Source organism: Arvicola amphibius, chromosome 10, assembly GCF_903992535.2.
Source record: "Arvicola amphibius chromosome 10, mArvAmp1.2, whole genome shotgun sequence".
In the NCBI taxonomy this organism is placed as follows: domain Eukaryota; kingdom Metazoa; phylum Chordata; class Mammalia; order Rodentia; family Cricetidae; genus Arvicola; species Arvicola amphibius.
In genome coordinates, this window is record NC_052056.1 from 9,248,688 (window position 1) to 9,263,080 (window position 14,393).

The 14,393-nt window shown below is 36.2% G+C and overlaps 3 protein-coding genes across 5 annotated transcripts; all 3 read left to right on the forward strand.

The window, feature by feature from the left end:
• Positions 1-306: 306 nt before the first annotated feature.
• Positions 307-525, forward strand: LOC119824469 (keratin-associated protein 19-3-like). Its single transcript, XM_038344604.1, has one exon. It carries the CDS (start codon positions 307-309, stop codon positions 523-525), a length of 219 nt encoding a protein of 72 aa, XP_038200532.1.
• A 7,179-nt stretch (positions 526-7,704) lies between these two features.
• LOC119824185 (keratin-associated protein 16-3-like) lies at positions 7,705-7,977 on the forward strand. Of its 2 annotated transcripts, XM_038344326.1 has the most exons (2): positions 7,705-7,768; positions 7,856-7,977. In XM_038344326.1, the coding sequence occupies exons 1-2, from the start codon at positions 7,705-7,707 to the stop codon at positions 7,975-7,977; spliced, it is 186 nt and encodes a 61-aa protein (XP_038200254.1). The 2 variants fall into 2 exon arrangements, with proteins under 2 accessions (XP_038200254.1, XP_038200253.1); XM_038344325.1 differs by having other exon boundaries at positions 7,705-7,977.
• A 3,363-nt stretch (positions 7,978-11,340) lies between these two features.
• Positions 11,341-11,592, forward strand: LOC119824485 (keratin-associated protein 16-3-like). 2 transcript variants are annotated; one of them, XM_038344627.1, is made up of 2 exons: positions 11,341-11,404; positions 11,474-11,592. In XM_038344627.1, the coding sequence occupies exons 1-2, from the start codon at positions 11,341-11,343 to the stop codon at positions 11,590-11,592; spliced, it is 183 nt and encodes a 60-aa protein (XP_038200555.1). The 2 variants fall into 2 exon arrangements, with proteins under 2 accessions (XP_038200555.1, XP_038200554.1); XM_038344626.1 differs by having other exon boundaries at positions 11,341-11,592.
• Positions 11,593-14,393: the final 2,801 nt, after the last annotated feature.

Here is a 14,393-nt window from a genome sequence, read left to right on the forward strand (position 1 = left end):
CTATATGCAGACTTTGAAGATGCAACAACTCCATCCCATTACATGATGAGAAGAATTTAAGGGCCATACTAATTTGGCAGCTAAGCACATTCAATAGTTTAAAGAACGTAAAAGAGACTCTCCTTGCCTATAGACAGTGCAATAATTAGTAGTTTTTAAGTAGCCATAATTAAAGAAAAATGATGCTAAAGGAGGGAATACATATTAAAGACCACGTGTTCTTCTCAGGGTATATAAGCTTGACCCACACACTTGTGCTCAAGATCTTACCTTGAACTTCATACCAAACTCTTCATCTCTGACACCATGAGTTACTACAATAGCTACTACGGAGGCCTGGGCTATGGCTATGGAGGCTTTGGGCGCCTGGGCTACGGCTATGGCTGTGGAAGTAGCCGTTACCACAGACTGGGCTCTGGCTATGGCTTTGGTGGCTATGGGTATGGCTCTGGCTTTGGAGGTTATGGTTATGGCTACAGCCGCCCACTTTACTATGGAGGATATGGGTTTTCCACCTTCTACTGAAAGACTGACTTGGAAAACCAACAGCTGAGACCATGAGAAGATTAACCAAATCAATGAAGTATTGGACCAATATCACTTTGGACTAGGTCAGGAAAATCTGAAGAGTTCAAGGTTTTAAGAAGGCTATATAACCATGCTTATAGAGATTCCCTGCTTTAATATGTATAGAGAATTCTGGTTTAGTTTGCAATAAATTATTCTACTGAAAATCAGCACGTGTATTTATTTAATCATTTGTTCATGGAAATGCTGTCTCTGACTCTTGTTTTATGTTTTGTTTACTGAGTATTTTCAAAATGAAGTTATTTTATGTCCAAATAGATCTATCTACCAATAAAACAAATCAAGGCATTTGAGATGACATTGATTTTCTGACTTTGCATATTCAAGCCTTTTTGTAACACACACACACACTATATATATATATATATATATATATATATATATATACACTATATATATATATATACACTATATATATATATACACATATACATATATTGATAAACCTAGTTTGTTGTAGGAGGCTGTTTTTTTGCTCCCAGTTGCTCATCCCTAAATAACCACACAGAAACTGTATTATTGAAATCACTGCGTGGCCTATTAGCTCTAGCTTCCTATTGGCTAGCTCTTACATCTAGAATTTAACCCATTTCTGTTAATCTGTGTATCACCATGTACTGTGGCCTACTGGCAATGTTTCAACATGTTTGTCTCCAGTGGCGGCTCCATGTCTTCTCCCTTACTCTACCTTCTTTCTCCCAGGATTTAATTTAGTTTTCCCTACCTACCTCTATTCTGCCCTGCACAGGTCCAAGACAGTCCTTTATTAACCAATGGTATTCACAGCACACAGAGGGGAATACCACATCATCAGTTTCATTTGTTATGAATTAAAATGAGTAGTAGGTAATGTTGTCAGACTTTCTTATTAATCACAGTAATAGAATCCTTAGCTCAAAAGGTTACCCAGTTATGGCGATCATCTTAGAGTCCATGTTTTCAAAGTATGCTGCTTTACTGGATTCCATCAGAGTAATTACATCTAGTGACTCTATTGGAGGCTTACAGTGTTGGACAGGAAATAATAACAGATTTTATTTTTTTAGTGATTAGTAGTATTTTTCCATAATATTGATAGGGACTAACCATAATAATGAAAAAGAGTGATCAGTACAACATCTTGGTGAAGTATTGGACACAGTACAAGGCAGAATTATTGTAATATTAGATATTTATTTATTACTCTGTGGATGTACACAGGAATAAACAGCAGGATTCAGAATATCTTATTTTCTGGGGAGGATGGATATGCTTGTCTTATGGACAATACATCACAATAAGTTATCAGACTCCAAACAGGTAAATAACTGCCAAATCCAAGAAAGTAAAATGTGACCTTCTAAAATGTACTTGATTTATTTGTAAGATTTTGGCTTCAGCTTGAATTAATAAGGATAAAATATTCAAATTACTGGGATGTTTTTCATTTAGAGAAAACAGCTAAAATGAAAAATGTAGAAAAATACTAATGTTTAATGTTATTAAAAATTCCTTCATGTGTTGGGTACATGCACACACACATGTGCAGGTGAAAGGCTGTATGGAAGATAGAGAACACAAATATATAACCTATAGTGATGTATAACAATGATCAAAGCCATCAGATATCCTCTAACACAAATTTCAAAAATAGTCTGGTATTTCACAGATAATGGATACCTTCACAGATAACAGCAGTAGAATTAAAGCTTACGAAAATTACCTCTATGTGCAAAGACAGAGAGGCAAGGTCACTTACGTTTAAACTTGACCTTGAGGCCAACTGTACGTCAAGACTAGGCAAACTTTACATCATACCCGAGTATCTATACAGATGAGTGGTAGTAAGGATGGCTGAAAATCATTTCATCCAAATATTATCTTTTCCATTATATCTTTTGACATCATGCTTATTTTCGGAGATTCTCAAGGCATCTTCAAGGTAAAGGGTTGCTGAATTTTACAGTCATTTATAACAGAATATTCTCAACATCTAAGATTCCAATAAATATTTATTATCCCACAAAGCAACACCAGTTTATTATCTTGTAAATAAACATATAATAGGCAAATGGAAGGAAAATAAAATGATTATTGTGAAACTAGTTATGTATGCCTTATGATATCATGTATTTTATATGAAAATAAAGTCTTGGATGAAACGGGACACAGAAAGAAATCTGTAGCACTGGGTACTCAGAACAACTGATTAGAAGGGAGGAATGGATTTGAGGACATGTGGTAGTAGTGGTCACAGTTGTGGGCAAGGGGGCTGTAATCGTTTGATAACTTTATGATAATACTTTGGATAGCTAATATACAGCAAAAATGGTCATTACTAAAAGGTTACAATTTTAATGGTTTGTAAGAATGTTAAAAAATCAAAAAAAAAATCTCTAATTGTTATGAACTGCCTGTCATGTTTAAAAAATTAAGCCATGTTTTCAGATAAAAATATTTTTTCTTTTAAATAATTATTAAAGTAAAGCTTACTGGTTATAAGGGTCAGTGCTCAAAAATAATAATAAAAGATGAAGAAAAACTGATAAATACATTTCATCTTTATGAAAGCATTGAAGTTAACTACTGTTGTACACAGCAGGTAGGAAAATGCCTTCAGAGCTGTAAAATGTTTCCTACCATTTGAAAAGAAACTCAAATGTAGAAATAAAATGGATTTGAATGGGTATGATACACTGAATTTAATTACATTATTTTATTTAATAAGAAGCAAAGCAGAATAATTCAAAGAAACCTAGATATCAAGGGACATTTAATTTCCACATAACACTACAACTCTGTTATTTGCTTTGTCTATGAACAGCTCAGTTTAGTATTCAGTGGGTCCAGATTTTGAAGAAAGAATTTTTTTTTCTGTAAAAGTGATGCAATCAGTTTCAAGAACACCATGAGCCGAATGCAGTGCAAACGCACACATTGTGGTGAGTTGGATGGCCCCTTCATATACCAGAACTCTGTCAAGTGTGGTACACAAAATCACATGAAAATTTGAGAGCAAATGACAAATATTTGATTTCATTGCCTGGGAGGGTAAAAAACATATGTGAGCAAATTTCAATTGTCAGACTCAGTATCTTACCTTAAATAGATTAACATGCCACTCTGGAGACCATGAACAAGCATTGTAATTAATGTGCAGCCTGGGTTGTAGCTATGGAGGCTTCAGAGTCAAGAACTGTGGCTGTGGTTACAGATGTGGAGACCCTGGCAGTCTGGGGAGGGCTTGTGTTTGTGGAAGCTATGGTTATGAATCTGGCTATGGAAGCTGTGGATACATGTAGCCACCAACATGCCTAGTACATGGAATCTCTGGACTCTAGTAAATTGTTTTCATATTCAATATCTAAATAATAATGGAACTCTCCAAAGATGGCCTCACTCACTCTATAGCTGAGTACATGATGGGGCTGCTTGTGAATAAAAATTGAGTATGTCACACAGTTTTCAATCTATATTTCCAATGATACTATAATGGCAGAGTTCTTAAATTTTGTTTAATTTTGTTTAAAATTTTGTTAAATTTTGTTTAAATGTTCTGATTCTCTCTTCATCTTCTAATAAATCATTCTAATTTGGAACCAAAATATGATTTCATAAATTTAATTATGTATGCATGCTGGTGAATCTTGACAATAATACCATTGTGAAGGAGAGAGTCCATAAACATACAGATAGTAGATAGTTTGAGAGTGAACTAACAGACAGCTTCCGTAAAATAAATAAGTAATACTTTCCTGTTTCTTTCGCTGGGTAATACTAATATGCAAGTTAACAAGAAGCAGCTGTCACCATAACCACATCTTCATATGTTACTCGAGTTTTATTCCACTTAGAAGTCTTTCTCAACTCATCCATTCAACAGGTCTGGCCCTTTAAATATAGATCAATAAAATATTTTAGATTAAGCCTTATCATTAAACCTACTGGAAAAGTAAACTACTTCACTGCAGGAAAAATTTTGAATTCTGCAATTTCACCCAACTCTTTTGCACATTCTTATTTGATAACTGATTGTGCCATTGATCTATGTTATTAATTAAGCAGGGTAATTTTTTTTATCTGAGGCCAGGTCATATTTAATTCAGAATTAGCTACACTTGCTCAGTTGACTGCTTAACTTATTTCACTTCAGCTCTGTGATAGGACTTTCTTCTTTTAAATCCACAACATAGTAAAGCAGTGAAATCCAAACATCTGTCTTTTGTTTGTTGGAGCAGGCTGCTTGCTGTTTCCTGGCTTCCTGGCTAGTTTAGACCAGAAATAATTACACAGAAAACCATATTATTTAAAACACTGATTGGTTCATTAGCTCTAGCTTCTTATTGGCTAACACTTACATTTTAATTTATCCCATTTTTATTAATCTGTGTATCGCCACGTGGCTGTGGTTTACCAGCTAAAGTTCCCAGCATCTGTCTTAGGCCATGGATCCATGGTTTCTCACTGACTCTGCCTTCTTCCTCCCAGGGGTCAGCCTAGCTAAGTTCTGCCTTGCTATAGGTCTAAAGCAGTTTCTTTATTCATTAATGGTAAACACAGCACACAGAGAAGACTCCCACATCATTACTTAACTCCCGAACTATTTTTGGATCTATTATTTGTGAGTAGGTTTATGAGTTATATGAGAAGAAAACTGATCTGCACAATTTTATTATAAATAGCACACTGATGTTTCTCATATCGCATCACTGAAATGACCCACCTTGTTTATTTACCGTTGTGCATAGCTCAGCCAAAATTCAGCATTCTGTGAAATCACCCCAGATTAAACTAAAAGCACACATTAGCTCAGAACAAAGCCCTCAGTTTTCAAGGCGCTGCCTGTGTCTCCTGAATGCAGGTGAATGTTTGTACATCACTATATCCAGCTTTGACATTTTGATGTATATATTTCATGACTTTCTTTTCCTCTTTATCCTTAAACACGTCTGTTTGTACTTGAATGAGTATATATACAAAGAGGTAAGACACATTTATATATTACTTGCTGTTTCTTTGAAATTGTGAAAATAAAACCAGACCTATACCATAATTGAGCTCATTTTCATCTGTAATATCTATTTTAATCTGAGTGCACCTCATTATGTACATAAAACAAGAATATGAGTGAGTCTTTAGTCATATGCACACACCCATCACACTTGCCTCAACATTCATAGGATTCTTTAAACTTTTCAATGTACTTTCTGCTGTTGGAGTTAATAATAACCCATTGAAAGAGATGCGGAAATGGCACAGCAGTTAAGAGCAATGATTGCTTTTTCAGAAGGACCTGGGTTCAATTCTTAGCACCCACATGGCAGCTCATAACTGTCTGCAACTCCAAAATCTGACACCCTTACGCAGACTGACGTTCAGGCATAACACCAGTGCACATAAAATAAATTAAAAAGTGTCTCACTGAGAATTGTATATTTTTTTCCCATTTCCCCCACAATGAACACTAGAATAAACTTGGATAAATCAGCAAAAGAATTTACCTGAATAAAAATATTAGTTTTAATATTCTTTTGAATTCTGTAAGCCATTTTGAATTGCACTTTACTTGGGAGAAAGCTTACTTACAGCTTAATCATTTCATGCTGCACCAGACAGATTCATTGTTTTGTTTTGTTTACCAAACAGGATGACTGTTTTCCTTGGAAGAAGAGTTGACTAATCCATTGGAGAAAAGGTATTCTCAAGAATCCTATTTCCAAATAGTAAAATCAAAGATAAAACAACATGTTCTCTGGTATATATTCAATGTCACATAAAGGGACATACTAATTAAAACCCAGAGCTTATCATATTATTGTATTTTAATAATAATTAAGTTTCTATTGATTTCCTCCTTTCAAGGTTAAGATTGGGAAGTCTGAGCAAAGCGACAGGCTCCCTTTGCATTCCCTTTTGCAGTTCGGTACATTCAGCATTCCCATTTATATTTGGAGAGTTAGAAGTTCTGAGATTTAAAGCATCCTGTTAAAATAGTGTTCGACCCCCAAAGTACAGAAATGCTTCCTAAGTATCCAATCATTTACAAGTAAGCAATATCTAGAACGCTTGTGAAATTGTTTACTAAAACAAAGTAATGTAGATAATGCATGCACAGTCAAAAATACAGTGTAAGGGAAAAGGGATTGTGATAACTTTAGGTATGTGGACAAAAAGATGAAAGTCTACTTAAAAAAAATAAATGGGTAATAACTAAATTCCCAGTTTGTATTATAATAAATAGAAAATAAATGCAAATAAAGAGGTAAGGAGAGGTTTGATACAGATGATGGCAATATGGCTATGAGAAAGAGGAGTCAAGGAGGGGAAGTCCTGAAACGAAGTTCAGACCACACTGAAGGTAGAATACTATCTACGTAAGAGATAAAATGGGTAATGGTAGGAAGGGAATACGTTTTAAAAATCTTTTTACACTGTTTCTAGAGTGAATGTAATGTCTTGTGGACCTTTCTGTTTCTGTGTGAAATTTTAGTTTTCTGATCAATCAAGGAAACATTTTTTATGATGATGGATAAATTAAAAATAGTTTTAATTCTGCCTATATTTTCTTTTTATATATCTATCATAATTAGGCTCATTCATCTAGAACATATGTTCCGTTGAAAGAGTTCAGATACTTCCCTTATCCATCTGAAAAACACATTTGAAGATTATAGAACATTTGAATGTTTTAAACAAGATCCCTTATTATAATTCAGATAGTTATTTGATATTGGAAATTAAATGAATGAAATAGAACTAGAAAGGAGAAAATATTTAGAAAGAATGTCTGGTGATATGAATAATATAATAAGCATAATAACAAATTCTTCTACAAGAACAAATTTTCTAACTTTGAAGGTGTTGACAGTTTCTCATAAAACAGTGAGTTCAAGGGCATTCTAAGTAGGCAGAGAAGCAAGCTAAAATATTTTAATGAGTTATATGCCTCTCTTTGTGCTAGCAAACAGATTAATGAGGTGTCTCTAGTACATTAATAACTTGGAATGAAAGAAAATAGTACTCACGAGTTGTGTCACATGTTCGGCACAGAGTATATAAGCATTCCCCTACACTTGTTGACATTCACACTCAGGATCTTACCTTGCGCAAGAGATCAAACCTACCTCTCACAACACCATGAGCTACTACAGCGGCTACTATGGAGGCCTGGGCTACGGCTACGGAGGCTACGGCTGTGGATGTAACAGCATCCGCAGACTGGGCTGTGGCTGTGGTTTTGGAGGCTATGGCTCTGGCTATGGGGGCTACGGATTTGGCTCTGGCTATGGGGGCTACGGATTTGGCTCTGGCTATGGGGGCTACGGATTTGGCTCTGGCTATGGGGGCCACGGCTATGGCTGCTGCCGCCCATCATGCTACGGAAGTTATGGGTTCTCCAGCTTCTACTGAAATCCTGTTCTAGTAACTCAGCATTTGATACTTTGACTAGATGTTCTGAGAAATCCTAGTCAAGTAGCTGCGACTGACCTAAGCCAACTGGGCAGGTGAAATCATAGAATGGTAAAGACTCCATCTATAAAATGTGCCCACATTTTAAGTTTGAAGACTAAGAGCGTATTTATGTTCAATCGCCAATAAATGATTAAATAAGAAAGTGAAATTTGATTCTTGTTTGGCTCATTTCATTTAAATGTTGATATCTGTTAAGTACAAAAAATGTATATAATAATATATATGTAAATAAATACACAAACACAAAAATATACATAGAGAGATAGATAGATAGATGATAGACAGACAGACAGACAGACAGACAGATAACAAGAGAGAGACAGAAGGGATAATACTTTAATATTAATGAAATCATAAGGAAATAGAAATATGATCACCTTGACTTAACCAGCACATGCTAAACACAAGTCCTAAAGCAATATTACCATCTTCCTAAGTTTGTAACTTTTCTCAGATCATGACCTGTGTAGACACTTGCCTCATTAAAAAGTTTATTTTGTTGAAATGGAGAATTGAATTAACCAATCGACAGGTTATCTACTTGGGAACGTAACTAACCAATCAGCAATGTTAAAACCTATCTCTTCAGTGAAAACTTGCTATGACCTGAACTTTCAGTTTATGCTGTTATAAGTCAGAATGGACCACCACTGTGGGCTGAGCCAATGAAATGGCACTCAGCAATGCTGTTGAGGGCTTAGTTGGGTAGCCTGTTCCAGTATCATAGAATTTCCCAGGAGACATTTTCTTTCTAAATAGGATAATACCCTCTTTTGAATAGTTACCACAAGGCTGTAAAGAAGAAAAATAAATTATTACTAATGTTGACATTCTTCATTTAGTCAATATTATAACAATTCTGTTTTCTTTAAGATTTATTATCAGTTTCTAAGTTGAGAAGAAACATTTTGCATTTTAAAAGATTTAACACTTCTACAAACAGTGATAGTATTTTTCACCCTCTATTCATGAAAATGAATATAAACTTATGTAAGTCAGGAGTTGATACTTCTAAACAAGTAATAACAGCATAATTATTCTTTTGATCCAATGAATGGATAGAAAAAGTATCTGATTCTCAACAAATATTGCAAAAGGTATTTCTCTTATCTTGTGTTCATAGGAAAACAGTGGTATATTTTTATAATTTCTTCAAAGTACTTTTATTGTTTTAATGGAGAAATAAATTTTGCATAGCACAGTTTTACATCTACTTCCACAAAATATGCTTCATGTTTTTCAAAGGACTGAAGGGCTTGTCATTTGTATCACATACTGTTTCCACACATAGGATGATCTTATACCTCAACATATTGGGAAAGTATATTTAACAAGTTACACTATTAGATAGAGTTCCAGAACAGTGATGTGAAATTCTTAGCTGTGATTTAGTTAGAGTTCTAAACCATCACATGAGTTAGCCTGTCATAAAATTATAAACTTACTTAGAACATTATGAAAATAAAGGGGAGAGTTCATAACTCTAGTATGTGGTTCATGACCATGAACGTGAGAGATGTCACTATCTTGCTGTCGTTTCAAAAGGCTATACCTGCCTTAGAATGAGGTTTGGCTGGAGTGGCTCATACACTAAGAGAAAGGTTAGTGTTGGTGTATTGCTGGGTCAATCATGGAAACATGGGTGGAGTTCATGCTTAGCTGAAAATATTTCTCAAGTTACTTGAGTTATTCTTTGAGTGGTCCATGCTTTATCATGGATAGTCATATATTCTATTCATATTGATCCATGTTTTGATGTCACCAATAGTCATATTCTCCATTCATATAATTTTCAAGTGCCAACTGACTATGAAGCTTTAACACTAGGTAAGGTCAAATAAACATTCCTACTAGAACAAAGAATGTGTTCCTTCATAAATGGAATAGTACAGTCTTAAAAACTGTGTCATTCAAAAATTATAATAAGTACCAAGAAAAATTTAACAGTGTAATTATAGTCATAAAATAAATTATACGAGACTCAGCTTTTAAGATGTGGCTACATGTGGGTGAGGTTTGGGAAACTTCAAATTCAGCCTTGGGCATTGCCACCTCACTGGGATGAGCCAAAGGAAGACTGAACACCAAGCCTTCAACATTCTTAAAGAGTATCTTATTACACACTCCCCTTTTCTGGTTGAATCTTAGTTATTGAATTTAATACCTTTTTGAGTTTGACATGTCTTTTTAAATGTTCAGAGTTTTATGTGTTAAAGTATGCTTTAAGTAATAAATAATTATTAATATTTTGGAAAGGTTCGGTTGCTATTGTAAGAAACATTACCTCAAAATAATACCTAAAAGCAACTACAACAACAGAAAAACACAAACAGGGAAAGCGGTGTGAAGGGTGCATGCCTTATTCTGAGTGTGGAGAACTAAGCAGTATTGACTTGGGCGAGTAGGCTATAGCCCAGCCCATTTTACCAACTCATTCCTTAGCCTGGGTAGAGATAAACAGTGGGAAATTGAAGTTAAAAGATATTTGAAATGAGACTTGACAACCACAAATCACAAATAGCAGCTCAAGGAAGAAAGAAACAAGATAATAGAGCAGACACATATGTCATCTGTGGGGCACCTGAAGCTAGATTTCCCATGGAGCGAGGTGAAGGAGTTAGGGGGAGTTTGCCAAGAAGCTCAGTGGATTTTTAACCACTGTCACTGGAAGCTCAATTGTGGTGTGTTGCTAAACAAAAATAAATATTGTATAATTGATTTTTATAAATCCTCAAATAAATATGAAAATCACACATACTCAAAATCTTATGCTTCTAGAAATCAGGTGACAATTCATGAGTCAAGTTCTTGCCTCACATGACACAACATATGTTATTCTCTTGAAAATGTTACATTTCAATCTCGATCTAAGCTATTTTGCAAATTTTTTAGACTTAAAATACAACAATGCCCCCCCCAGAAATGCTCTAGAAAAATTTTAATTTCTATTCAAGAATACTTAATGTGTTTGGTATTGTCTAATAATAGCAATTTTTCTTATGGTCTATTTTCTTTGTACTTGGAAGGTATAATGACTCTGTCTAATAAGGTTAAGGCTGTCAGTACTGAGACAAACTCACTAGGTAGCCAAAGAAAGCTTAAATATTCTTAACAGATGTTGGTCAGATGACAGGGATGAATGCGCTGTCTCAGCTAATTACAATTCATGGAATGGCACAAAGGAGGGGCACATGCTTTTGCAATCCTCTGCCCAGAGTATATAAGCTTTGCTGTAGGTGTTGTTTCTCACATCCACAATCCCTCCTTAAACAGCAGAACAAACCTACTACTCCACGCACCATGAGCTACTACAGCGGCTACTTTGGAGGCCTGGGCTACGGCTACGGAGGCTACGGCTGTGGATGTAACAGCATCCGCAGACTGGGCTATGGCTGTGGCTTTGGAGGCTATGGATTTGGCTCTGGCTACGGAGGCTATGGATTTGGCTCTGGCTACGGAGGCTACGGATTTGGCTCTGGCTATGGGGGCTACGGATATGGCTGCTGCCGCCCTTCATGCTGTGGAAGATATGGGTTCTCCAGCTTCTACTGAGTGAATTGATGAAATCAGAAGGAACCAGTACACTTCCAAGTACATGTCGTCATGTTCTTGGCTCTTATTCGAGAAACATGCATCCCATTTTCTCTGACACCAATAGGACTGTTTAAGAAGTTTCTGTGACCATTTTTTTAATCTTTAACCTCTGTAACCCATTACCAAAATGCATTTTAGTATGGATTGTCCTTTAATTTACTCTTCTTGCTTTGGTTTGGTTTTTAATTACTATTGCCATGCTATCTTTCTAGCAAATTCTTCGAGAAACTTTATGCTTTGTTGTCATCTAATAAATATTTGAAATGTTTGCCATTGCTTCAGCATCTTATTTTGCAACTAAAAGAACAAATTTTATTGGGAGGTGTTGATATCTAGCTGTACACTATGTTTTGATGAAAATGGCTCTAAGCCTCTTTGCTACAGAAGCATAAAATATACACAATGACTACTAAGAATGAACAGAAATGACTTTCTTCCTTGGTCATTTAAGACATAAACCCTCTCAAATGCCTCTGTTAAATAGAGTAGCCTCTTGCATTCTGCTATGGAGTACTGTCATTTGCTGTATCTTCTTTGGTAATGCTGCTCTAAACAATCACAACATTGCCTTTTCCTATTTTTTGTCTTGGGGATTAGTAGGCATAAGTGAGTCTTCCTTCCCTTGGTGTCTGCTGAGAGCAACAATGCCCGTGGCAAACACACTTTGTCAGAAGCACAAACAGTACCAGAACTTCTTACATTACAGTAAGGTCACATGGTGATGGAGATTCAGTGGCACTAATTTACAAGATAATCTGCTTTTCTTGGGTATTGTGGTGGAGGGGAACACAGATTCTCTATGTTTAAGATTTATCATTTTATTTGTGTCTATATATGGCTGTGTATTTGTGTGTCTTCTAGTGAGTACACGTAGGTGAGTCAATTTACCACAGAAGCCAGAGGCTTCTGATTCCACTGGAGTTGAAATTATTGGTGGTTGTGTGTTGCCTGACCTATGTGCTAGAAACTGAACCTGGGTCCTCTGCAAGATCAGTATGAACTCTTAACTACTGAGCCATCTCTCCAGCCCCATGAACACAAGTTCTTTTTTTAACTCCAATGGTAATTACTAATATTAACTCACAAATCAAACATCCATGCTCACACACATGTGCACACGAAAGCACATACATGCACACAAGGATATGAACACACTCATTTGGATGCTACAAAGTGAATGTTATGAGTAAAAGACAGAAGTTTAAGAAGTCGGCTGATGGAAATGAAAATTGTACTGATGGAATCAGGGAAGGAACTGAATCAGCTTCAAGGTAGGAGCTGAAGCAGCACTTGTTGACATGAGTGTTACTTGTGTAGGAGTTGAGTGCAGGCTTGCTTTCAGCTGTAGAGATGGGAGGACCGAAGCCGGTTTATATCCTTATTAAAGGATAGAAGGCAGTTCTACATTTATAGACAGAGAGGCATAAATGGGGCCAAACTAGGGTGAAGCTCAGGGATAGTTCTAAGTTCTCTGCTTCTTGGTCTTTGATGCATATTCCAGGTGGTCAAGTGACAGGTCTCTTGGAGTCAACACCATCAGACTCCTAGGGGCACACATTTGCTTTATATGGTGTTTACATGAGGTAATTATACCTTTTCCTTGGTATGGTATGTCCAATACTTATGCCTGATTTTCTTTGATGTAATATTAATAAGCACACATGCCCTTATGTTTTCAACCTGTACCAATAAAGTAGCACAATGGCATTCTGCCTACTCCTAGGAATGATTTATTAGTGCTACACGAGTGGATCCAAATGTATTTCAAATGCCCATCCAGGCTTAGAGTTGTCTTCCATCCTTAAAATGGAGCCAAAAGGTGTAGGCAGAAGTTTCTGTCCCACCTGCAGCTCTCAAACAAACACACCAAGGCTTAAATTAATTATAAATGCTTAACCAATAGCTCAGGCTTGTTACATTTAAATTAACCCTTATTTATTTGTTGGAGGGGGCCTTTTGTTGGCTTCTGGCCACATAGCCCTGAAATAATATCACAGAAACTGTATTAATTAAATCATTGCTTGGCCCATTAGCTCTAGCTTCTTATTGGCTAACTTTTACATATGAATTTAACCCATTTCTATTAATCTGTGTATTGCAACATGGCTGTGGCCACATGGCCAACTAAAATTCACTTACAAACCTGAGAAAGCTTACAAAGGAATCCTAGACACAAAACATGGTTTGGTAGTGGCATTTTCTTGAATGGGCTCTGTTTGCTAGAAGCAAGCAGAGGCATGGCTTCTTTAAGATAGATTTTCCTGATTCAGCCAAATCAGGAAAAAAGGCATGATTTTGAAATGCCAGCTTTCTGAGTTGTGCTGTCAGCATGAACTCTGATGAGGTCTGGCTATCAAGCATTTAAATGGGTTTTGTGAGTAGAGTGTTACAGCTGTTCAATGTAGATGTGCTGCATACTTGGAACTGGGGCAAAGTGCACAGCTTGCAGAGGTGGTGAACGGACCTTTTCCACCATGTTGTACTGGGCAGAGCAAGCAGACAAGGCCATATTTGACCTAGTAATGCGGCACCTTAATGTAAGCCACAGTCACATGGCGATACATAGATTAATAGAAATGGGTTAAATTAAGATGTAAGAATTAGCCAATAAGAAACTAGAGCTAATGGGCCAACCAGTGTTTTAATGAATGCCATATCTGTGTGGTTATTTCGGGTACAAGCTAGCTGGGCAGCCAGGACAAACAAGGGGCTGCCTCTCCTTGTAACAATTGGTGGCCCAACGTGGACAACTAACTCCA